Source organism: Coturnix japonica, chromosome 8, assembly GCF_001577835.2.
Source record: "Coturnix japonica isolate 7356 chromosome 8, Coturnix japonica 2.1, whole genome shotgun sequence".
NCBI classification, from domain to species: Eukaryota; Metazoa; Chordata; class Aves; order Galliformes; family Phasianidae; genus Coturnix; species Coturnix japonica.
In genome coordinates this window covers 1,527,441-1,552,574 of record NC_029523.1, presented here as the reverse complement: position 1 = coordinate 1,552,574, position 25,134 = coordinate 1,527,441, and the positions used below count along the sequence as shown (strand labels likewise).

The following is a 25,134-nucleotide window of genomic DNA, read 5'->3' as shown; positions in this document are numbered from 1 at the left end:
TTGTTGCCAGGAAAAAAAGATGTTCTCTTCTTCGTGACTACTGAACGTTTCACAATTTACATTTCAGATGTTTTAATGGAATGACTGCGATGAGGCAATGTGGTCTACTGGATATGTCTCAGACATATTCTGGACACCAGCCCTTGTTTCTTAGTGACACAATACCCTGACATAAAACCAAATCTACGGTGAGATCTCCACATGATCCCATAGCAGGTGTGAAATTCCCATAGCCAACCACTGTGTCTGTCCCTGTGTCTTAATCACTGTAATGAGCAGTCCTTCCAAGCTAGTAATGTGCACATGCTATTTCAGTTATCAGAAAAAAGTGGCACTTGTTAAATCAAACAACAAATTCTTTTGGAGTAAATCCAACTTAGAATTTGAAAAAAATGAAAGAAACCAAGGAGTTACATGTCTGTATCTATGCTCTGTCCTAATGTACGTTTTGTTATAGAACGTCCATTTCCAGTTTTCGTTATGATTTAATTCTTCCTCTCCCCTGACAGCCGTGCGTGCGGATCGGATGCGTGGGGGGAGGAACAAGTTTGGGCCCATGTACAAACGGGACCGTGCCTTAAAGCAGCAGAAGAAAGCGCTGATCCGAGCAAATGGACTTAAACTGGAAGCCATGACTCAGGTGATCCAAGCTATGCCAACTGACCTGACAATATCCTCTGCGATCCAGAACATCCATTCTGCCTCCAAAGGCCTACCTCTGAACCACACTGCCTTGCCTCCCACAGACTATGACAGAAGCCCCTTTGTAACCTCTCCAATTAGTATGACGATGCCACCCCACGGCAGCTTGCAAGGTTACCAAACATATGGCCACTTCCCAAGCCGTGCTATCAAGTCCGAGTACCCTGACCCTTACACTAGCTCACCAGAGTCAATAATGGGCTACTCATACATGGATGGTTATCAAACAAGCTCACCAGCAAGTATTCCACATCTGATATTGGAACTCCTGAAATGTGAGCCAGACGAACCACAAGTCCAAGCTAAGATCATGGCATATCTGCAGCAAGAGCAAGCCAACAGAAGCAAACACGAGAAGCTCAACACATTTGGGCTTATGTGTAAAATGGCTGACCAAACCCTATTCTCCATCGTCGAGTGGGCTAGGAGTAGCATCTTTTTTAGAGAACTTAAGGTAGGTAACAATTTCACATTATATTATTTAAGAAAGAAAGATGATTTTTAATGTTGTACTTTGAGGAAGAAAGCATGGTTTATTTTTTTCCTTAGGCATCTCTCATTTATCTGGCTTTAAGTAAGCAATCTGTCATGGGGAGAAATTGGTACCTGTCTTCATCTTAGTCTGCAATAAGCCGTATCAGATTTTAGTTTTACTCTCCTGTATTTTACTGTTTATCCTAATAGTTGTTTAACTCCATAGGAATAGAATGAATTTTACTCCTTCCCTATACACAGCCTCTCTCTGCCTTGTACTCGAGTAGAATGTCTGTTACCATTCTGCAGTCATTTACATAACTATCTTATTACCTCAAGTAACAAATTTGAGGTAGCAACTTATCTCTGCCCATCTGTGTTCACTCCCTACTTAAGTGCATACTGGAATACTAACTTTCTCATGTGGCAGTTATTTTGTATGCATACGTGTAGTTAACTATGAAGACTAAGTTGTAAGCAAGGTGTACATCACAGATAGCAAGGAGGGAGAGTATCTTAAGGACTCGTTCAGTTCTTATCACCACTGATACACTGGGAACTCCAGTAATCTACATCATCTACAGTTACCTTCAGGTTCTTCATTATGAACATAAGGCAGCTGGACTACTCAGTGCATCCAATCCTTATGCACAGCCCTCTGGTGCAGAAATCTCCTCCAAATAAAACCATAACTATGTAAGTTCACTGAGAACTGAGTCTACCTATATCAAGAGCACAGAGGGGAGAGCCCATGAAAGACCTGCAGCCAGGATGCTTGCCACAGCAGTATTTCTATCATAGCCTTAATGATTCAGACACAAGAAATGAAGTCCATGATTGCAAGAAAAGTGAGCTGTATACATTGTTTATACAACTCCACTTGTTCTCAGATGTTTTCATGACAATGATTGAAGGAACTATTATAAACTGAGCCTAAATTAAGAGAAAGAAGAGAGGAAGTTACTGGGGGGGAGGAAAGAAAATGGATTAAAAAGGGGTAAAAACTGTCACGTCTTTGTTTGCCACATGTTGCTTATAATCTTTTAGTAAGCCATACTTCTCATTTTAAATAATGTTCAGATTAGAATGACAAACAGAACACATTTCCAAGAGACTATGTCCTAAAGTCAGGAACCGGGAACTTTGAACCCGATAAGCTTTTCAAGTTGGAGTGATCACTTTAAAAAGTTACTGAGATTTGCAGAGATATTATTCAGTGTAAGGGTTTTTAAGTTATCTCGATCTGCCTTAAAAGTACAGTTATGATTAAAGTGATGATGTGGAGAGATATTTGAGTAATAGTTATTTCTCACAGTTTTGTTGCTTACTCTGTAAGCAGATTTTATTGGCATTCAACATGCTGTGCTGGGAACAGCCTTAGAGATGGTCTTAATTTCTAACCTCAGACTGGTTGATACTCTTCATCTAATGCATGTTTACTAGTATGGACACAAAAGGTGCAGAAATTTGTTCTGAGAAAGTGCCCATCAATAGCTCCTGTCTCTCACAGTATACGCATACTACCATTGTACACACAGACCTCTAGAAATACATGTGTTCTAGAAACTCACAGCATACAGGCTTTGGCTGCATCTATCAGAGGCAATGGTTTCTCCTCAGTATTTGTGCCCTTGATATCATAGAACCTCCAGTTAGTTTGTACCCTGTGGCATAGCCTGCTCATTTTTCTTAGTTGGACAACATCTGCTAAACTGCACAGCATTCCAGAACGGTATCAACACACTTGGAAGCCCGTCATTTAGGAACTAAGTTACAACTACTTCCAACTTTTCAGCTTTTCTATCAGCGCACTTAGATCAGCCACTGCATTATTAATGGTACCAGGTAGCAGTAACTCCTTGCAGCTGAGAAAAGAGAATCAGAACTGAAATTTTTCCTGACCTTTCTGTTGTCACTTCATGTTGTCAGCTCCTTCCCGTCAACGTAGCAACAGCTATTTCAGGTTGCTCTGGAGAACACAGGTATCTGTGGGGAGTTAAAAAAGGACTTAAGGATATGGCAGATTTTAAATGCAGAAGGAAGGAAAAGGTAATTATGAGGAAGATGCAGATAGATTTTCAAAACAGCTAACTTGCTCCCCACCTACATGCAGAAAAGAAACATATATTTGCTTGAAGTATTTTCCTATTATTCTGACTTTTCTACATAAAAACTGAACCATCAGATGATTGCAGATAAGATAAAAAGGTGTATTAGCAGATCTAAGACTAAAATTTCAGCTGCTTCAAATCATGAAGCAACTTAAAGTATTAAAAGCTACCCTTATATGAGTTCTAAAAGTATGTAATGTAAAGATCATACTTGGTAAAGTGCAGAACCTTCCATCTTCATATTGGGTATCAGAAATTAATGGAGACATTAACAAAGCCAACTATTTGCAATGAGTAACAATGCCAGAGTAAGAGCCAAAGCAGCAAGCTGCAGTCTAATAACTTGCATTTCAGCATCTGCTAAAATCTCAAACATGCACCTGTCCTGTGGAGTGAGGACACTCTGCAATTAGTAATTACATGAGAAATGTGGTTTGACATCACATAATTCTTGCTTCTTCATCAAAACAAATGTTTCTGTACAGATGAAACATGAACAAGAAAACCTCCAATTACAATGATAGTACTAATAGTGAGGAAGACCTTTGTTTGCTGTTCTGGAGTTGCCAAAAGCTTAGTAAATATAAAAGTAATATCCATCTTATCCTCAGCTATGAAAACTCAGGAATGCCCCAGGGAGGTTAGATTTGTAGTCAGCTGTCTGAGTCATGTGAAAGGTCTCTGTACAAAGCTAAAAAGAAAATATTGTAAGAGTTTCTTGAGTCCAAAGGTTGTCTGGCCCCAAGAAGATGCAGACAGTTCCTGGGGACCGGTCTTTCCTCATCAGCTCACAGCAGGGAAAATTCAACAACTACTTCCAAAGTACTCTTCAAACCATAAAAGCAAGCAGTCTCTGCTTGAGGCAGAAGAAAACAGAGCCTGCACTGGAGAACAGTCCGAAGGATACTTTCACATGGCTGAGGATCAGAAAATTCACTAAACGTTGACAGTTATAAGAAAGGCACTAAAGAACCTGTGACTCACATAAAAATACTACCTTGACTTATTTGCTTATTTTAGTGGGGATGTCATAGGTCAAAGTACTATGTGAGCACAAGCCCAATTAGTGAATGATTGCAGGAAGGGCCATCATACTTCATGTTGAAGAAGTTCATCCTAAAACCACTCACCGAGTTTGCGAGTCGACTTAGGCCGCTCACTGATGTCAGAGCACCAGCTCTGGGACAGTAAGTACACATCTGTCCATTAGCTGTAAATGCGTCTTTCAAAGAAGCGATGCTTTAACCGCACTTCTCCAAAGGGCCCTGTCTATAGGACTTCCACTGCATGATGGCAATCCAGATGTTTTGGCAGCTAAGAAGAAAACAGATGCTTTTAGTAGTTTTATATTTCTCAAAGGCACAACTATATTAGCAGAGTTTCAAATTATCTCTTAAAATAGTGTGAATTGGGTCCACAGAAGCATTGGAGTCTTTCTTGTCACATAAAATACATTTAGACAAATATAGTAATAATATTCAATATATGGAGTTTAATTTCAAACTTCAATCTCCATGAGATTAAATATCAAAAAGTGCACAGAAAAAATAATGAATTGAGGTACAGAAATGGAATTATTAAACCAAACTAATAGAGATGAGGGAAATTTTATTCTTTAGAAAATAAAAAATTATCGGTAGTGGAATACCTTAAAAGTTTTTCTTCAGAGTGATAAAAGGTTGAAATATTATTTCGACTTAAGTAATCAAAGGCAATTTGATAACCTGAAGTGCTTTTGGACTTTGTAGCATGCATTTATCAGGGCAGGAAATGTAACTTAACATAGCTGATGAAATAAAACTGCCATAGGATTCTTTCACTCGGGGAAGCAATGAGAAACTGAGGTTGAGGATTTTCCTTAGTATCAGCAGCCTGACTGCAGAGCATGGTGCCATACGGAGTTACTGATGTTTAGCCTGGTTTAAGCATACTGGTATCTGAAAAAAGTCACCATTTCTCAAACTTTGTATGTGTTGAGGGAAATGGGAAAGTATGCATCTTACTGAGCCAACAAATTATTTTCATTAGAAACACTGATTTGATTTAACTAAGTTTTTCATAGTGAGAAAAAGATATTTCTTTTGAGATTGTGTGGGAAGAAATAGTGAAATGACTGCCAAGGAAAGAAGCCTCACCAGCAAAGCCAGGCTTAACGAAGCATGGAATTATACCTGCTGCCCCACTGAAACTTGTAGGGACCACTCTGTTAGAAGTCCACATTATGATCTTCTTGACTTCTGAAGAAAGCCTGCAACTCAGTGCAGTTTTGCAGCATGCAGGGATGCTGTTTGGTAGCCTTTCTAAACCGCTTGTTCATTTCCAAGCCTCTGGTGCCTTTTCTAAGAAGATGACAATAGTCCCCTATGCTCATTCATGCCAAAGCTGTCTACTTTGCCATATATATGCTGCTGTCACCTCTGATAGCAGGAGGCTGAACTCAGCACTCTGCAGTTAGTTGCTTTCCTATCCAATGGCTGATGTTCAGCAGCAAGCTGAGATGAAGCAACTGTGCTTTTGGTGCTGTGGGTGCTTTTTGGAAGCCTGTCACTTCTAATAGGCAAGTGTATTTTCCCACAGTAGTTGACTGCAGCAAGCTTAGTTCCAATCCCACAGCCATGATGCAATATTTTGCAAATTATTATTAGAGAGAAAATAACGAGCATCCTAATGCTTACAGCAAGCATAGATACAGGCTGCAGTATGGACTCAGGGAGGTCTGTAGCCGCAGCCACTACTGCTAGATAGCCTGAATCTCACACTGCAGGCTTGGCAGGAAGGATGACCCACAGTGACATAACCATCTGCAACTTGGTGCCATTTGTGCTATACAAAATGGAAGTTTAACATCAGAGTTCATTTTTTTCCTTCAAAAGAGCAGGATCACTATTAGAAGCATGCAACAACTGACAGCAGTGCCAGATTATCCAGGTGCAGCACCAAATGCACTGTTACAGGGCAGTATTCAAAAAAAAAGAACTACCAACACTGCTGTTTAGAACTTGCATATCATAATGACTCACAGAACTTGGAAGTTCCTGCCACAGAATTAGCCCTCCCCTCATCTTACAAATTATGGAATTTCTTAGAAGCAGGCAGTAAGTCTTATGTAGGAAGATCATGGCTCTTAGCTCTGTGGAAATAGTCTCATTCAGATCCAGTGCCTTTGTATGACACTCATGTCATCCTAATACAGTGCTTACGTACACCAATTTCTGTTCATATGAGACAGTTCCTAAGCCTCTATAAATGTATCCGGGCTGTTTAGATATAAGGATATTCTTCTATTAGCCATACTGAAGTCACTCTGACTTCCTACTAACGCTGCCAAAGCTCTATAATATACATCCATGATAATTTATACTCTCTTATATAGAGATGAGCTGTTCCAGATCAGAGATGGTCACTTTTGCACACTCAGCACAGTAGAGCCAACAGTTCACCTAATGCACCCAGCCCTAGGGCTGAAAAATGCTGAAAAAAAAGCAAAGGGAAGTGTGATTTATGAAGTCAAAATGAAGAGATCTGAATAGCCACAGCTTAATGGAACAACAGGTACAGCCACATGGCAGCCCTGTACAAGCACAACATCTGAAAAAACAAAAACCAAAAAAACCCACAAATAACAACTCAAAGCATTAAATGCACTCTACAGCTTTATATACACAGCAACACAGCAGAGGACTTCAGTCTTTTCCTTTTAAAAGTTCTTATAAAACAAAGCTTCAGATGGCAGCAGTAACACCAAGAAGAGCAAACTGCACCGAAACTTCTCAGTCTGTTGCTTCTCAGCTCCCAGACTTTGCCCAGTCTGCACTAACAAGCAGCTTTTCAGCTGCCTAAATGAGCAACTTGCCTGTGTCCGGGGGAGTGTGTCATTTCATGGTACCCCAAAGTACAGCCACACGTTTCTTTATGTCGGTCACGTATCAGGCTGTCACAGCTTACTCCATTTCATAGCCTCAGGTTAGAAGTATCCGAATCCGTGCCAGACTACGTATAAATGGAAACAAAGGTTAATTCCGTGCTCTGCAAACAAAATTCGGTTGCTTACCTTCCCCCCACCTGTAGGCAAAGGTGCAAAAACAGCCTCAACAAAGAGCGAGTTTTGGTGCAAGAAGAAAGCACTCAATTCAACAGCAACATTCCAACAGTCCTTTAAATAACAAGAAGAGCATTTCGGGGAACAAAAGAAGTAAGGAAGCTTTGGTCTGACCCTCATTACCGAGGATCCAACACGTGGACCAACCCCGCGCATCTCATGCTGCAGGCCGGACGGGCAGCAAGGAGCAAACCGCTCGCTGACCACCTGCACGGTGCTGCTGGTGGCTACAGGCATGTCTGCAGAGCAACTCCCGAGCAAATGAAAGGGCAGGTGTTAAGAAAGGGAGCTGAAGAAAGAACGGCTCCAGTAGGAAAATGAAGCTACAATTTCACGTGGACATCTTGAAGGGCTTTCTTCTACTCCTGTAGCTCTGGGCTGCAGGTGCAGGCTGCGCAGATAAACAACACTGTCATGGGAACACCCCAAGCATTAAAGAAACCGTTATAGTTTATATACATACATACATTTAGAGATACGAGCTAGCAAAATATAATGCAAAAAAGAAGGGGATTCATTGTGTCCAGTTCCGGAATTGCCCATCATACTCATTGCTCTGAAATGGAAAGAAACTAAATTTGTTTCTTTTTTCTTCAGAAATTCAGAAATAGCAAAAAGCTTTTGTTTTTTGCATCTAAATACAGCTCTTCATTTGTTGAAAGAGAACTTACTTTGATATTTGTTGCTAAATAAAATCTTGGATCAAGTAAATTTAATTTAAAAAATTAGCAAAGGCAACAATAAACACAGGAAATATACATGAATAAAGTGTTCTAAAAGTCAGGCAACTCTTTTAAGGCTATAAATATAACCTAAGCAAGGCCTCTATAATTAGCAAAGGGTGAACAAAAGAAGACATCCAGAAATAGATGGGGAGGGGGGAGGTGGGGAGGGTGAAATGTCTTGGTTAGCCTTATTCAAGTGTTCTTTCCATAGCATAGGAAATGGTTCCAGCTAGCTCATGAGTTCTGTTGGTACTAACTGATCTTTAAAAGGACATTTCCACGTTGTCTCTATGCCAAGGAAATTCTTTTAGTGGCATGTTTGCTGAATACAGGAAACATCGTCCCATCTAAGTGACACTGGATGTGACGGAGAGTTGTGTCCTTACTCTGGTGTTACAGTCAGCACCCTCAGTTTGTTTCATCTGGATACCATTCGGTATTTACCTGGGAGGGAGCACTTACTGCACTCGTGCCATTTGTGCTGAGCAATGAGCATTGGCTGGTGGTGCTGAGTCACGGCTCACCATCCTTGAACCAACTCATTGCAGCCCCCCTGGGGGGCACCAGGGGTGTCTGGTCATCCACTATCCTATCTCATAGCTCTTAAAAGTTTGCGGGGAAATATCTATGGGAGCAACAGAGTGCTGGGAAGCTCTCCGTGCAGTGGCAAGAATTCCCTGTATGAGGAAATAAACATGCACCTACAGCCGCTCCTAAACAGAGAGCTGAAGAAGCCAGTCTTGCATATGGTGATGTTCAGTGTTAAGTCAAGCTGTGCTTATAGGCCTGGTTTTGTTTGCTTATTGGAAGAAAAGTTCACTGAGGCTGATGAGAACTGTGTCCATGTAAGAAGTGCAAGTTAAGATCTTGAATAGCGCATTTCCAGTTTCACTCACAGCATCTGCCAGTTTCCTGTTTTCTTCTGTAGAGCTGCCTGGGTCAATGTTTTAGTTTCATTTGCTATGCGTTATTCCTAAATCCCCTTTTTGTTATTTGCTGGCTCTTCTTTTCCTTAGTGTTAGCACCACAGTCAGTACTTGGGCAGTAGTAACTGGGGCTGTTAGTGGCCGTGGGCTGCACAGACCTGCAGTGAGTGCAGCAGTTCACCAACACCCGGTGTGCTTCACCAACATTCTCTTCAAGTCCTTGCCCAGCCTTTCAGGAAAAGGTGGAAATCTTTGAGGAGAAGGTCCAGAGTGGGTGGATCAGGCAGGTCTGCAGACTGCACTCCATCTCGCTACTCCTGTAGCTCAGTGAAAATCATCAAAACAAATTATCTGGTGTGCAAGTGAAAGCCAAAACTAATGCTGCAGCTTGTGCTCAGCTCTACAAGAGCTTTGTAACCAGTGTGCAGTCAGCAATGTTCCTCCCACCTTTATATGGAGAAAGTGAGACAGAAAGACAGCTACTCACAAATACTACTGGAGTATTGTTTTGAGAGGTACATTTGCACTGATATTGCACGTGAAAAGCAAGGCTAGACAATTTTCTGCCTTTGAGGCTGAGACCCTGAGTGTCCCAACAATGTTTGGAATATTGGACTCATTACTAAGTTTCTTCCCAGCCTTGCTATGCCTTGAGAAATCCAAAACTGCTAAAAGGAGTAGCATCAGAAAGCAATCTTTGTGGTGCAGTACTTGGAAAACAAGGGTCCTTGTTTAAAACACAGAGTAAGTATCAAGAACAGCGACAAGAATAATAACTCTTTAGTAGAAATATGCATGTAGCAATTATTTTACTTTGATCTGTCCTTGCTGAGATAGGTACTTCTTCTGCAAGTGTAGTCAAGGACAACGCTCCCTCCTAAGAATGAACTTTCAGTGGGAGTATTTGCAGCGGGAAATGCTGTGCCTCAAAGGCAGTGTTTACATGGTTAGCTCATTTGCCAACATTGAACAGCATTTACTTTTCATTCACATGCCTCTTCTTTAAGGCGTACTCTTTTCCTCTTGACTTCAGTGGGAGCTCTGCATGTTTTGTCTTTGATTCCCCTGCATGCTGGCCACTCTAATTAATATGAGTTTCAGTGAAGTTTCTCTTTCCCTTTTTCAGTAGAAGACAATAGCTTTCAGCAGCTTACCCCAACACCAGCTTGTGTATTGACGGATCAGGTGCTGGGGCATTATCAAACTGGCACATACTGCCTATACAGAATATAACTTCATTTTTTCTCTATCGCAGCCAAACAGGACTTTACCTCTTACTCTGGACCTAGTAATAAATGGTGGCATAACTAAGAAAAGAAAAAAAAATGACACTGATCATTCTAACAAACTCGTCTCAGTTTTGAAAACATTGCTGAGATCTGTGTTTGTTTAACAAACACAGTTATAGCTTTAGCTAGCTAACACAGTCTTTCTTTATAGGATGCTTGCATAGTACGATGGTGCAATAAATATCAATCAGAACAGATCCATTCTCTCTTTGAGACCACCATTCCCTAGGGCTGGATTGTGCAACTCACACTAATGCCCAGCCTGCTTTGCCTTGTAGTAGCTGTGCTTTGGCTTTCAGAGATACTGCCTATGGAACACAATACTACATATTGAGGAAGACTGACAGAATCTGGTCCCTTTTTTTTAATTTATTGTGTTATTAAAAATAAATTTCCGACATTTTGATCTCAGACCTGAATATCTGCATATCCTGAGGGACATGATGAACACAGGAGCCACTTTTCTCCTCCGTAAAAACTATTACGCGTGGCTTTCTGTTCTAACATAACCCTCTTTACAATATTTCAAAAGATACAGGACTTCCCAGCATGATGATAAAGTTTTCCTGTGTTCCAATAATAAAAGTTGAACGTACCAGTAATTTCCAGTTCCTCTGAGGCTGGGCAGCCTGCGAAGACTAACTCAGAGGTAGCCAACCTGCAATATCAGTGTGGGAGTCGGAAACAGATGTTCACCAGACAATACAATTTGTTGTCACTGTCGATACTATATGGCTCTTTTCCCAACAGAAATTGTTTGTAGCTGGAAAAGAATGTAAGGAATGATTCATGCCCTCAATTACTGTTATTACTTTAAAATGTGAAATAGTTTCTTGTTTTCTTTTGTTTTATATGACTGATTCAGGGAGGCCTAAAAACTCAAAAATACAATTAGTTGGACTTAGAGCACCCGCACAGTATGGCAACCAAGTAATTTAAGGCTTTTTCATTGGGGCAAGAGAAATCATATACAAAAACCAAGAATCAGCTTCACTTCTGAAGAATGAAAGTGCTGTAACCTTCCTAGTCTTATAAAGTACTTGATGTTCATTATGTAGTCACATTAAAGCACACTGCAGTGGGGAAACTGGACACTGCATGTGCGTCTGAGAGTGTTTATTTATAAAGGTTATAATTTATCAAATTAATATAATAATATTTTATACACATACTAACATTGGTAAGTAGTTGATTTATGCCCTAGAAATTCTAGTAGGCTATTTGCTCATTCTGAACTGATGAAATTCTTAAATAAGAAAAGTCCTCTATTAGAGTAACATGATGCCTAGCCTTGATTTCCAAGTTTCATGAATATTACAGAAAAAGATGCACTAGATCATACTTACTGTAAAAGACGCTGGATTGGGCTAGGTGCTCTTTAAATTAAATATTAATTTTACAGGGATACATCAAATATATCCAAAGGAAGAAAAAAAAAAAAAAAGTAAAAACTGGATGCAGAAAGAGAGCCTAAATACAAATGAATATATTCAGTAGGAGTCTCAATGAGAGCTAAAGATCTGAGTACCAGAACCCTTGGATATATCACCTATATTTTACATCAAAAAGTAATGCTCCGGGTATTTTCAAAAATTAAGACATCTGGGATCTAAACTGGAGTTCACTGAAATCAGTGGCAGAACTTGGATATAGATGCTGACTACTGTATCTCTGCCAGGCTTCTTTTAGAGATATATAACAAAGGAAAAGCTGTGTGTAATCATAGGACTCAAACAGGAGCAAAACATTTTAGCACTGTAAAATCAAGCAACTGCCTTATTTTTACAAAAGCACGTAGTAACACTTCACAGTAATCTTTCTTTAACAATAACTTCTGTTTACTGCATTTACGGCTGCAGTGTACTGCATCAGGGTAGTTTAGTGATCTATGTCAGGCTTTTGTCAATGAAATGATTTTCAGCCACACGTTTCCTTTTAACTACTGCAATGGCTTGGCCTCAAGTCCCAACCGTAGTTCAAAATTTTTCATGATTTTAGACTGAGCAAATTGAGAAATGCTTTAATAGTGGAACATTATCCATTCAGATCATTTTGCAAGGGAGCTTGAACTCTATACAAAATGTTCAAAGTCAGCTTATGATAAGACTGGATGAAATTAGCCAGTCAGATAATGCGTAGCACACGTGTAAGTAGCACACTAGATGTTGCGCATGTGCCTGCTTATGTGCATTTTTATATATACTCAAGGATTAAACGGAGGTTTTCATCAACTAGGTGGTGGCAAGTGCCAAAATGATTTAGGATTAGGATGGGATTTAGGCTGATCTAGCTACAGTTGTATTTCTTATTTCATTATCATGCTCAGGATACTGCAACAGTTGTGTTGTGGTTGGGTTTTTTAATTTTGTTTTATGAAATAGGCAAAATTAAATGTCCATACCAGACATAATATTAGGTTATGGGGAGTGGAAGAGAAACACTGCACTAGACTTCTTTTGTCTGCACCCAGCAGAGATGTCCTGAATGTAGAAAACAGCCGGGAAACTTTCTATACACTACACAGCTTGAAAAATGGCTTCAAGATCTTTCTAAAAAAATCCATCTGATTAGACTTTATTCCAAAGGACTGATACTCTGGTTCTGCAGTATGTCTGTGTAAAATATCAAGCAATACAGATGCTGTGTTATCTGGTTGCACTACATCATTTTTGATACTAACTCCACTTTCATTGTAACTGCCATGAGCATTGAATCTCAGTAAATGTTTTAGGCTACGAGGGCTTCTCACTGCAATAGCAGGGAAGGAGATATTTTCACAAAGCTTCACTGTCACTTAGCATTCCAAAAATTACTGATTTAACACAGACTCAGTTGCAGAAGTGACTCTTGATGTTTCCGATTGGCATGTGTTCGTTTTGATCTGCTGATCAACATTCTGCCGTCTGCTGTCAATTCACGTCTATGAGCCATTTTGGAAAGCAGCAGCTTTAGGAGGAATCCAGTTCTGATGGCGGTGTTACAAGGATGGTTTGGGCAGAGAGGTGAGCAAACGAGGTGGCTTCAATTAGCAGGAATGCAGCCCACCCTCTGGCTACACCAGGAAGGGAGGCGAGCCCAGGCCACTGCTGCCCGCACCAGAGTTAGTTAGAGCGCTCTGAATCTCATCTTTTGATCTCGGGCGATATTTTTCTCTGTTATGTCACAGAGGTCACCTGGCTCATGTGTGACAAACTGCCTGCATAAGTCACAGTGCCAGTGGCAGAGATTTGTAACCATGTCCCTGGTCCATTGCCTTTGAATTATTTCACAGGCCCTCTGCTTTACATTTACACTCTGTCGGAAGATGAACAGGGGAAGGGAGTAAAATCAAGGGCAGGGTCTCATCCTGAAGGACAAGGGGAAACAGGTGGAAGGTTAATGGCCCTGGAGCGTATCCACAAGCCTCTCAGGCTTGATATATGGGCCTCAGGCCTAAAACGGGCATTGGCTTTCAAAGATATATTATTTCATTTGAGGAGAGACATTCTGGAGTTCCTGCATTTGTCTGCTGATAGATGATCCTCTGTCCACAATTGGTTATGGCGTGTGAGTTTTCCTTGGGCCTGCTCCCGTACATAAAAATTTTGCTGAGCTCTCCAACCTTTCACATGCCTTTAAGAATGGGACGTGTGCAGGCCTTTTGGCAGGCTGCTGGATTTTTGTTGCTGCTATTTTTGTAGTTCCTTTTGAACCGGGAAGCAAGTGGGGGATGAAAGACACTTCTGTTCATTCATACATAGCTGGACAGGGGTGGCCTCGTGGGGACAGCATGGGGGAGAAGAAGATGTCAGGAATCAATTATGCATACGTGTGTCTGCAGCCCAGACGGAAGCAAGCCTGCCTAATCCACTCTTTTACACTGACACATGCCGGTGTAGAGATAAAAGCAGGAAAATCATTTACATGATGTTTTTACAAGCCCTCTTCTTTTATTGTATTTCATTTTCACAAGGGTTTTCACATGCTTGAGCTTACAGGAAAGAGCAAGAGCAGTGATCCCATGCCTTTTATCAGTGCCCTCTCCAGAGAAGTGACAACAGGCACCTCCTAAAGATGTGACATTACTGGCTGCTTTACAGCTGAGATTCTGAAGGCCCATGGCCAGCTCATGCCATTTTGAATGCCAATAATCTGAGACTGGCCAAAATAAGCAGAGATTCAGGCAACAAGGCAGAAGGCTCAGTACAGAGAGGAGAGATGTCCCTGTATGTCCTACCCAGCAGTGTTCCCACAGCATCCTCTGCCGAAGCATACCCATCACATGCCACAGAAAATTTGGTTAAAAAAACAGTTTAGAAAATAATTAAAAACTCTTAACATACTTCATGGTCTTAACGTACCCTACTTAGGAGTTTGTTAGTCAAATTTTTCTGCTGATTTTTTACATATACTTGTAATAACTGTTATAGGATTGTGTTTCTAAGACCCACTACTCAATGACAGAATGATTTACAGAATTTGGGATGCAAATTTTTACTATATATATGTTATAATAACAAATAACTGTTCTGTTTCAGTGGATAGATTTTGTTTGAAAGAATTCAGCCTGAATTTTATTTCAGTAGTTCCAAATTTTACATTCTTATTTTCCCTATAAGCGCAGAAAAGGAAAGTAAGCACAGAACATATGTGAAATGTTTTCAATATAATGTGCTTTGCTGTTGATATAGTAAAATTTCTACTTATAAAAATTGGGATAGTAGATTAAATTTAATCCTACCTCATGTTTGCATTTGAAACTGTCATAGAAGTGTTGCATTTGCAAGTGCATCGTTTGAGTAATCAGCATCTGCTTTTGCTTTTGTTGAACCCAGCTGCTAAACCCTCAGCACCTTAGTGTGAACAGGATCAGGATCGTGCTGAACTTCAGTCAGTCCCTGTAGAAGATGTCCTGTTGTAATGCAATTATTCTCTCTTCCGTTAATGCCCTGCAGAGTCTAAGTTAGACAAGTGAGCTAGAGACTTGAGAGACATATTTAGTGTCTACTGCAGCAGTAGGAAGGAAATCTGAGGAGTTGTTAAAAGGAAAGATTTAGAAACAGAAATTCTACAGAGAGAACTGAACAGAGCGTTAGCAGTCAGGAGGATCTGCTTTTCCACTTGTTGCTTTGATAACGGATAAAAGGCTGTCATGAACTGCTGGCTACCAGCTGGGAGCAGATAGAGTAATCCCAGCAGAGGCTGGCCCTGGCATTCCTTTAAATCTTAGAGACCATAGGAAAATTGTTTTTTTCCTACCATTGTCATCATCATTCACATTGATGTTTTCCACCCGTTTAACGTTTTGTTTAAGTAAATCTACTTTACAATATTATCTTATAAGCAAAATCATGTCGATAAAGATATTTCAGCTACCTCACTCAACTAACTGCATAGAGATAAATTCCAGAGAACCAGAGATCAGGCATAAAATACCTTTGCTGTAGGAAATGTGCTGTTTGACTGTAAAGGTGAACTGCACCCAGCCTGCAGGCAGTCACAGGGATGGTCTGTAGTATATGTCTTCCTTGTAATCAATTGCTTGCTGTAATAAAGAGACTCAGTAAATTAAATCTAGAGGACGTTAATTGAAAGAGAAGAGCAACAGAATGTCACTTGTTAGAAAATGAGCTGGCATGCCCCCTGCGTGGTACAAACAAGTACAAACACAGTGACGGACAGAACCATGCGTGTTTAACTTTACTGATGTGCACTGGGCCACCAAGGTCACATTACTGACATGCTGGACACATGCAGGAATTGGGCCAGTAGCATCTGCTAGCACGTGTACAGATGCTTGACTGGAGCTGTGTTGTTCCTACCTGTGTTATTCTAGTAAAGGGGGGGAAAACACCAAAAGAGTATTTCAAGCTCTGATTGTCATTCTATACTCTAATTTAATGACAGATGTAGGGACCAAGATTACTTTATATTCTTATGTGTAATTACCCTTATTAAAAAAAAAAAAAATAAAAAAAAAATCAACACTCATTAGTGTTCCGTTCCACTGACTTAATTATACTCCTTAATTAAATCTTGACTAACCGGGGGTCATGGCAGTGTCAGTGGGATTTGTCACTGTTTGTCATCAGGTGTCTGGTCACATCTATTTCTGGTATCCCTGTTGCTGTATTCTGTTTAAGAGCGAGGTCTTTTCTAAGTGCACAGAACAATCGGGCATTGCCTTATTGTGTTCAGAGCCTTACAAATTAACTGAAACACTAATGAATCTATTCTATAATGCTCGCACTCTCCCAATCTTTTCATGCAGAAGGTGGGGAATCAGGCAAATATAAACCTCTTCTAAATACACTTCATTACCTTACTTGTGCTCCTTTTTAAATGTGTATTCTTCCCGCACTCAGAAGCCATGGTCTTATTAATTTATCAGATAATCTTGTGTTCAACAGGCGTAAAAATACATTGCAAATAGCAATCCAGGGATGCTTCCCCTTTCCTCTATCTCCTAAACACAAAATGAATTTGAAACATGACCAGCAAGAACGAGCTAAATCAATATTACATGCATAACAAATACAACATGGCATGTGCTGCTATTGCCATGCTGCTCAGAGTCAGAAGACTGAGGCTCCCAGTTCAGTGTTTCCTGAATAATTCAGTGGGAGGTCTGCACGTGCAGTAAGTGCATAATAGTGCTGCTTCTCTCCATTTCAAATTTGCATGTTTGGGGCTTGTTATTTTAGAAAGTTACTTATGGGAAATATAATTCCCATGTTTATGCATATAATAGGCACCTAATGTTTATCTGAATAATTGATTAGTCGAGTCAGGCTTTCATAATTAGTGGTTGGCTTTTCAGTATAAGCCCACAAAACACTTGTCAATCTACAGATGTTTTTAGTTTATTAATATATCTGTAATCAAAAGGGCTGTAGTCATTACCTGGAAAGCATTTATTATTTATTCTGCAGAGGCAAAGGAAGCATTTCCATTCTAGATATGTATTTCCAATCTATTCTAACTTTCCCAGTAGATCATCTTTTTATTGTTAGAGTTTTCCTGAATGCTATCAGTCTGTAAGCTGCTCACAGTGGAAATCTGAATGAGGGCGTTTAAAAAATGCATTCAGCCATTCCTCTGTTATACCGAAGCTAAAATGAGAGGTTTCATTGATGACAAAATAATACGTATCACTTACTTGTAGGCAGATAAATAACAGCCACCTAAACAGATACTACTAACGGATATCCCTACTGCAGCCATAGATGCTGACACCAGACAGGTGCATCTGTTGATAGCTCATGTGGCAGTGATACCACAGTATTAGTTGGAGACCTACAAAGTAAATTGCAGATTTATAAGATTAATTAGATTTATGGTCAACTTGATGACTTCACCTTAAAGTCTTTTTGTTCCTTGTATCCCTGACCAGTTTTCATGTAGTTGCCATTAAAGGAGAGAAGCGATTTCTTACTCCAGAAACTTTGCATTTTATGCCCATGATATAAAATTCATAATACAAAATACTTGTGAAATCCAGAATGAAAATTGGTCATTTTTTCACTAGCAGTAAGTTAAAGACCTAATTGTCTGATAAAAATGACTGGACTATACATTGTGTGGTTTATCTTATGGGGAAACAAACCACCTTTTCACTGGAAGGCAACTTTTACTTCTTGCAATCGCTGCATGTGTGGCACTCAATTTATAAAGATGTCATTATTTACAGAAAAGATATTTCAGTTCCATGTATGCTTTACGTTTACATTCCCTTGCTCCTGTTCAGAAGAATCACCTCCATTTTAGTGAAAATACATAAGCTTCCACTTCTCATCAGTCAGTACAGAACAAATGCTCCAATAAAATTGGAAAGTGCTTTCCTGAGTCAATCTCCTCCTCAGGCTAGAACCATCAGCTGCGTACAAAGTTCCCTGCTTCACACGCAGAAGGCTACATATATAGTAGCAGAACTCTAAAAGCATTTCAAATCCAAAATATTTCTAGAATAGCTTCTTTGTTTGGAAAAAATATGATGTAAAAATCCCGTTGCAGTGGAGGGAAATAAAATGGTACGATCATTTTTCTGCTGTTACCTATTTCATTGTGGTTTGCCACTTAATTATGTGGTCTTATAAAATTCACACCACAAAGTTCTGGAGCAGTACTACAGCATCTGGTATGCAACATGAATGTACATAATATGCACATATCCTATCTCAGTTTCTACTTAAAGATACAAGAAATTGTATAACTCTTCTCTTCAAGCCCATTTAATTACATGCCTCTCATGGAAAAATGCAAATATATTTCTAAGAGTGTCATTATAAAGTTCCTCATCCACAATATATAAGTATTGTACTAATGTAAATGTTCACTATCCTTATATCATCACAAAAAAACCCCTCAAACAAAAAATGAAACACTATATTGTAAAGAACACACACTCTCTCTCTGTATATATATGTTGGAATCAGAGCTCAATTTGCTAGTACTGTTCTAGCCTGCAGTGCAATATTCTGTGCAGTGTTAGAATTTCAATCATGGTATTATACTAATACATGGATTTTCTATTGAGATATTTTTAAGCACAGCAGTTGCTACCTGGAAAGTATTTACAATTTCGACTAGTGAGCTAATTAAGCCGTGTGAAGATTGAAACATCTACATTCTCACTGTTAGTGTAGAAAGTTCTCACCAGTGCCCCTGTCTATTAACCCAAGAGTTCAGAAACATTTCCCATGGGTATTGTATGGCTATCTTGGTCTTTCCATTTAGACTCTGAAAGAGTACTGTCTCAAGAAGTCTTATACAATTGGATATAGATGTATTTTGCTGAAGAAATTCATATTTTCATTATTAGACAGGTGATCTGATCACAAGGTGGAAAAAAGATCATGTAAATAAACAACGAATTAGAAGCCTGAATAGGATTGCTAAGTCTGTTTTTCTAAGTTACAGTTAAAGGAGAGGCATTATGTGGGCTTTCAGATAAACTCACAAAGCTCTTATCTATACAAACCTGATAGATCTGCCATTATCCTTAGTGAACAACAGAAGTTATATCATTCAGTTTCATTAAAAATGCATTAATCCCTTTTTAGTAATCTTCTAATTCATTGACTCAATTATACAATGAACTATAAAAATGTTTGGTATAATAAAAATACAGTATTGCAATGTGGTTTATGCATAAATATTTCATTGCAAAGAAATTATTCACTGTTTTAGAAGTATTAACAATATGACCATCATGTTCTGAGGCAACAGAGTGTAGCTTTGTTCAGCATCTCTGAAACTGTATGTCAGAAAGATTAGTCTTTAAAACAAGTTGGCCTGAAATAGTTGCTTATAGCATTCCTTGCAGTACTTCATGTACAGGCATCCTGTAAAGTTAGTGACACTTACCGGCATAGGTCAATTAAGGGACAGGATGGGACTCAGGATGTACACTGAGAAACCCAGTGCCTCCAAGGAGCTCTGCACAGCAGAAGGACCTCACCAGTTTGACTGGGTCAGGATTTGATCGGCACACTAGATGCTCAGGACACAGCAGATCCTCTGCAGGCCTGTCCCACGGCACAGCCTGTGGGGACAACTCCTGAGCAGCTACTCCATGCTGGCTGTTCAGGCAATTGCCACCAAAGTCACCTTTGGCCTGAGTGACAGCAGGCTGTGACTCCCCAGGCTGGGCCCTGAGCTGATGAATGCTGCTGCTGGCAGCACTGTGCTCGGCAGTGTGAGCAACTCCACTGCAGCAACAGCCACTGCGACTCCACGGGCACCAGGGAAACACCTCGGGCACTCAGCCTAGCTCTGGAGCAGACAGAGCAGCCAAAGCAATCCACTGAAGGCTTTCATTGATTTTAACACAGCTGATACTTTTCAGAGTTTTGTGCTCAATTTCTTTCTGTTCATTTCTTTTTGTGACAGGAAGGCAAACTAGCGCTGGTTGTACTAACACGCCCTCAGCAGATTTTAGCCTGGCACAGCCTGTGCCAGACTGCCAATGGCAGTGGGAGCTGCAAAAAGCTGGCCCAATTTTTGCAAGGGTTCCAAGATGAGAGAAGAAAGCACTTCATATTTTCATTAGTCATCCCTTTGCAGATTTACTTTTAATTCTTTCAGCAAAGCAGATTATTAAAAGCAATGACCTGAGGTCTTCATTCTGATAGCAGACTTGCAATCCTGTATAATGCGTGCCTGAGGGCAGAGGTCACACTAACGAGTCTGTTAATGCAGTCACTCTGGGATAAGATCAATCTCCATACTTCACCATATTGATCCAATAGCTCATTGGCACTTCCCTCTTTGAATTGATTAGCTCGTGTGTGAAAAGAGATGGATGGGTTTCTGACCCTGAGCAGCCCGTCAGGGCACACCCATGGCAAGGGAAGTGGATGTTTTCACTGCTTCATTTGGGTGGCTCATTATGTGGATGACTCAAGGGGAATAAGGGTCATAACATAGTTTTATGAATTATTTACAACAAAACATCAGGTTTTTCCTACATTTGATGTTCTACCTGTACTTAATCCCTTATAAATAGAACATGAAGAAATGGACACAAACAACTAATAAATGCCAAATATTTGTGTAAAGGGAATTAGCACATATAGGTGACCTGAAAATGTAATTTTACTAATATGAGGTAATAATAATAGATATGAAGGCAGGAATAGACTTCATGGGTCATCTAGTCCATTTTCCCCTTATACTGTGACAGAATATTGATGATATCTAGAAATGAATTACATTTTAATTGCATATACAGGAGAAGTACTCACAGTGAATCTAGTTTGGACACCTCAGCAAACTTTGTATGCCCACAGTACTGTAGACAGGCACAATCTGCATGCAACACGTGAGCTAAAAATGAACTACGTGCATCACAGTTGTTAGAAGTCACCTAAAAATAAATAAATAAATAAATAAAAAGCTTCAACTCCATTTATCAAATAGTCACATATTTACAAAATGCATATATTTGACACAGTAGATTGGATTTTGGTGCTGTGTGTGCTCATGCAAGAGGGAATATAAAAGGAGCTGTCGCCAGAGTCTGAATTCAGAAGTTGGCTTATGTTAGGTTGTACTAAAAAAACGTAAGCATTAGCAGAGTCTTCAGGGATGTAAAATAATACAAACTGAAGACCTGCTCCTTGAAGTCTTCTACTGAAGCACAGACATTTTTTGTTGGTGTTGTTTTGTGTTTAGTTGTTGTTTGACTTCTGACTGCATATGAATTGTTGAATCAGACTCAAAGATGCTTATAATGAAATAATTCATTATATACCATCCAACCTCAGGACAGTACTTAACACCATACCTAAGGTGCTGTTACCTGGGATATCAGGTTATACAATAACACTGTAAAAAAAAAATAATACTGGCAAAAATATTCTCATTGTGTTGTTAAACGGAAGATCACATTTATGTAAGAAGACAGTGCACTTCAATAACAATATCTTGCTCTATTATTTAACTGGACGTTCTGGATTTATTTCGGCAGGCTGGCTGTTTAAACTGAATGATATAAAACTTTATTTACAGAGAAGTGTCCATGCATGCTTCACACAGATGGGCAACGCTTTTCTACTATTAGATTTACGGTAGCATAAACAGGTACTGCATAAAAACATACCAATTGGCAGACCCTTCCTTAAAGGCTTTGTAGTCTGAAAGAGACAGACCTTCAGGCGGATTGGTGGGAAAAAAATAAAAACAGCCAAAGAGAGAAATCAGTCTCTTATTTGTCAGTAAAATTTTGCTGAATGTTTGTATAATCCTGTATCCATTTAGATTTCAAAGCCATTCAGGCTGTTATAGGTAGGAAAACTGCCCTGATACAGATTTACACAGACTTAGCATGGAGTCATACTAAAAAGTAAGTTCCAATACACCTAACCTAAAAGAGAGCTATTAGATTCAGTGCTGGAATGTCCTTTCCTTTGATAAATCTGGGATAAATATGGGATTAGTGAGTGAAACCTCTTACATCCAGGTATCAAAGCAATATTTTAGTCATGGTAAATCTTCAGAAATAAATCTTGTGAACTTAATTACAAAACATAGAAAATGGTGCTCAGATCTAGATGAACAGCAGACTGACAGACACTTCAGCACAAGCTGTGTTCAAGATGATTTCTGAAAAACAAAATTTATGCCATCTTATTATAAACTCTTGTCCGTCGATCAAGGGTCTGCCAGTCTGACTAGAGCTCAACTTTCAGAGTTGTAGCTTATGGTGCACTCCTGGGTGAATGGAAAGTTATCAGAGCAACTCGATTTTGTTGTTCATCTCCAAAGCTGACATCACAGAATCCCTAGAGTTGGAAAGGACCTCTGAGGTACATCTAGTCCAACACCCCTGCAACAAACATGGAACATCCAGAATTGAGCAAAGATAAGACTTATGAATTAGATAACTGATTAGTCTCTCATTTTTCTAAATTCCCAGTTATTTGTTTCCAGGTGAATATTTAGGAACTCAGCATAGAGGCTCAAACTCTGGATACCTGTGAACGTGTCCAGCTCTGACAACAGAGAAAAGTCAGTGTCTTGCTTAGCTGTGCTTGTCTCCTTCACCTGTCCTCAGTCATTTTTACCCATAAAAATTCTCACGATCCATGTTTTGAACTGCAAGAACTCCTCTCATCAACAGAAAAAGCAGCTCAAATAAAAAACAGTTTATTTGAGGATATCTTTAAACAAGCATTAATATTAATCCTAACTGCAGTGCTTTTATCTGTATGGGATGTGAGCAGAGTTGTGTCAACCTTATTTCAATGATACTTCAGAGATTTCCAAATGAGCATACAGGGGAAAAAAAGTGGGATAAATGAAGCAATGCCAAATAAAGGGATAAACGAAAGAAACATTTTAATACACTACTTCTTGAACATTCATTCAATCAGCACTTCCTGTGATTTTTAGTAGCATGGATCTGTCTGCTCTTCTACACTTGCATTTGTCAGGGAAGCAGCTTATTTTCATCTAGATGGTATTCAGAATCGAAAGAATTTAGCTAACTGGTAGTAGCTGCATACCAAGAGCCTCCTGCAATGCTTTTAAGACGTAAAGAGAAGAAATGAGTGTTTGGGATCACTCCTATATACAGTAACTTACCAGTTCTTACCTTCTTCTATGGCTTCAGCTTAACTGGGGGATGTTTTTAAGTAACTTTTCTTATTTAATTAGAACGGTACTGGTTTAGTACATGACAAACCCATTTCTAGTGCTAAATATTCTTTTACTTCCTCCCATATAATTGCATCTTCTTTCTCTATCTCTGCCCCAGTGACTTACCGTTACTGCTGCAGATCCTGGGATGTAAAACAACCTTTCTGTATCTTTTCTTCATCAGTACAGCATTTCCTTTCACATTCTGTCTGAAGACACTGTTTCTCAAGATTTCTTACTGCTTTTGCTGTTTTTTTTGTTTTTTTTTTTTTGGCAGTTAAATTGCAAAGCAGGAAAACAGTGGGAAATATCCGGTTTCTGTTGCCAAAGGTGTAACACAGGTGACTTTCTGTCCTGTTCAGCACCCAGTCTTGAGACTTCAGTTCTATATGTTTCAGCGATTCAAATAGGGGCAAAAAGAAATATCTGCGGTTACACGATCAGATGTTGGTCAGAAGTATTCAGAGAGTTATGAAAAGCAAAGTATAAAAACAACATATTCTAGATCCTGACAAAGACTGAAATGATCTGCAAACAAGAGAAAAAGAATATTTAAAAAATAGAACTGGTCTTTCCATATCCAGCATAGTTTTTTGCATGTATAGCATATATATAATAAGTAGGCAAACAAGTAATATCAATGTAGAATTAGCAGAAGAGGAAACTCCAGGGGAGTCCCATCAAAACGTATTTTAATCTAGAAAATATTACTGACGTAATAAAACCAAAATAAAACCTAAATGTTACTATGCAAATCTAAAAAGATCCATCAGAATAAAAATTAGTTCTACATTCACATTTGGTGCCTACTAAGAATGGTATGTAACATCTGATTTACTAGATTCTTTATGTGCACTATATAGTTTCCCTTCCCAGGTATTTCTAACACATACCCGAAACATTTTTCTTCTCTCATGTACGCAGCTGTAACTTTAAAGTAACTCCTTTTTAGCCATGAAATCAGATTACTTGCATACTTCCCATATAAGGAAAACAGTCCAATGCTGTGCACATTAACCAGTATTTGTAGGTGTCAGCTGTTAAAAGAACTGTACTTCTCTTGGCTTGCACTTTTCCCATACTCCATACCCCTTGAATAGATGTCTGGGATGTAAAGAAACGCAAAATGGGAAGGTATCCACACAGTACAATTTAAATTAGAGCCAATTTAAGCAACTCTTGTATAAATGTATGCAAAAACCAGTGTTTTGGGGCATGCAGCACTTGAAGGAACAGGATTCTGTGCACTGGGAGATTGCTCTGGCAGCCTGTTACCATGTTAAAGGTTCTTTCTGAAATTAGCACGTCTCTCATGTCACAAGCTACAAATATTTTTCCCTATTATCCACACTCGAGTTTTAATAGAATATTTATTTTGTAGAAAATAGTTATTATAATGAGTTTAATATTTTACACTATTAACAATGTACATCTCTGTGTTGTATTGATCTCTGTTGAGATCTGGTGTTATCATTTTAAGAAAAATGATGTGATAATTTATCCAATAAATCATCAAACAAGAAAGGAACATTATATACTAAAACTCCTTTTTCAGATAATGCTGAAATACTTGTGACTTGGAGAAACCCTTGGAGACTCTAATCAAAAGTTGCTGTATAATAGAGGGAAAATGCTGATTCAATATATTGAGAATAAATTCACCACCACTACTTTAAAATCTATGAGACT

The 25,134-nt window shown here is 39.2% G+C and overlaps 1 protein-coding gene across 1 annotated transcript in view; it reads left to right on the top strand.

Moving 5' to 3' along the window:
- Positions 1–25,134, top strand: part of NR5A2 (nuclear receptor subfamily 5 group A member 2) — an 82,678-nt gene that overhangs the window by 14,748 nt on the left and 42,796 nt on the right. The window contains exon 5 of the mRNA XM_015869514.2: positions 510–1,156. Within this exon, the coding sequence (XP_015725000.1) occupies positions 510–1,156 (647 nt within the window). The remainder of the gene's footprint in view (positions 1–509; positions 1,157–25,134) is intronic.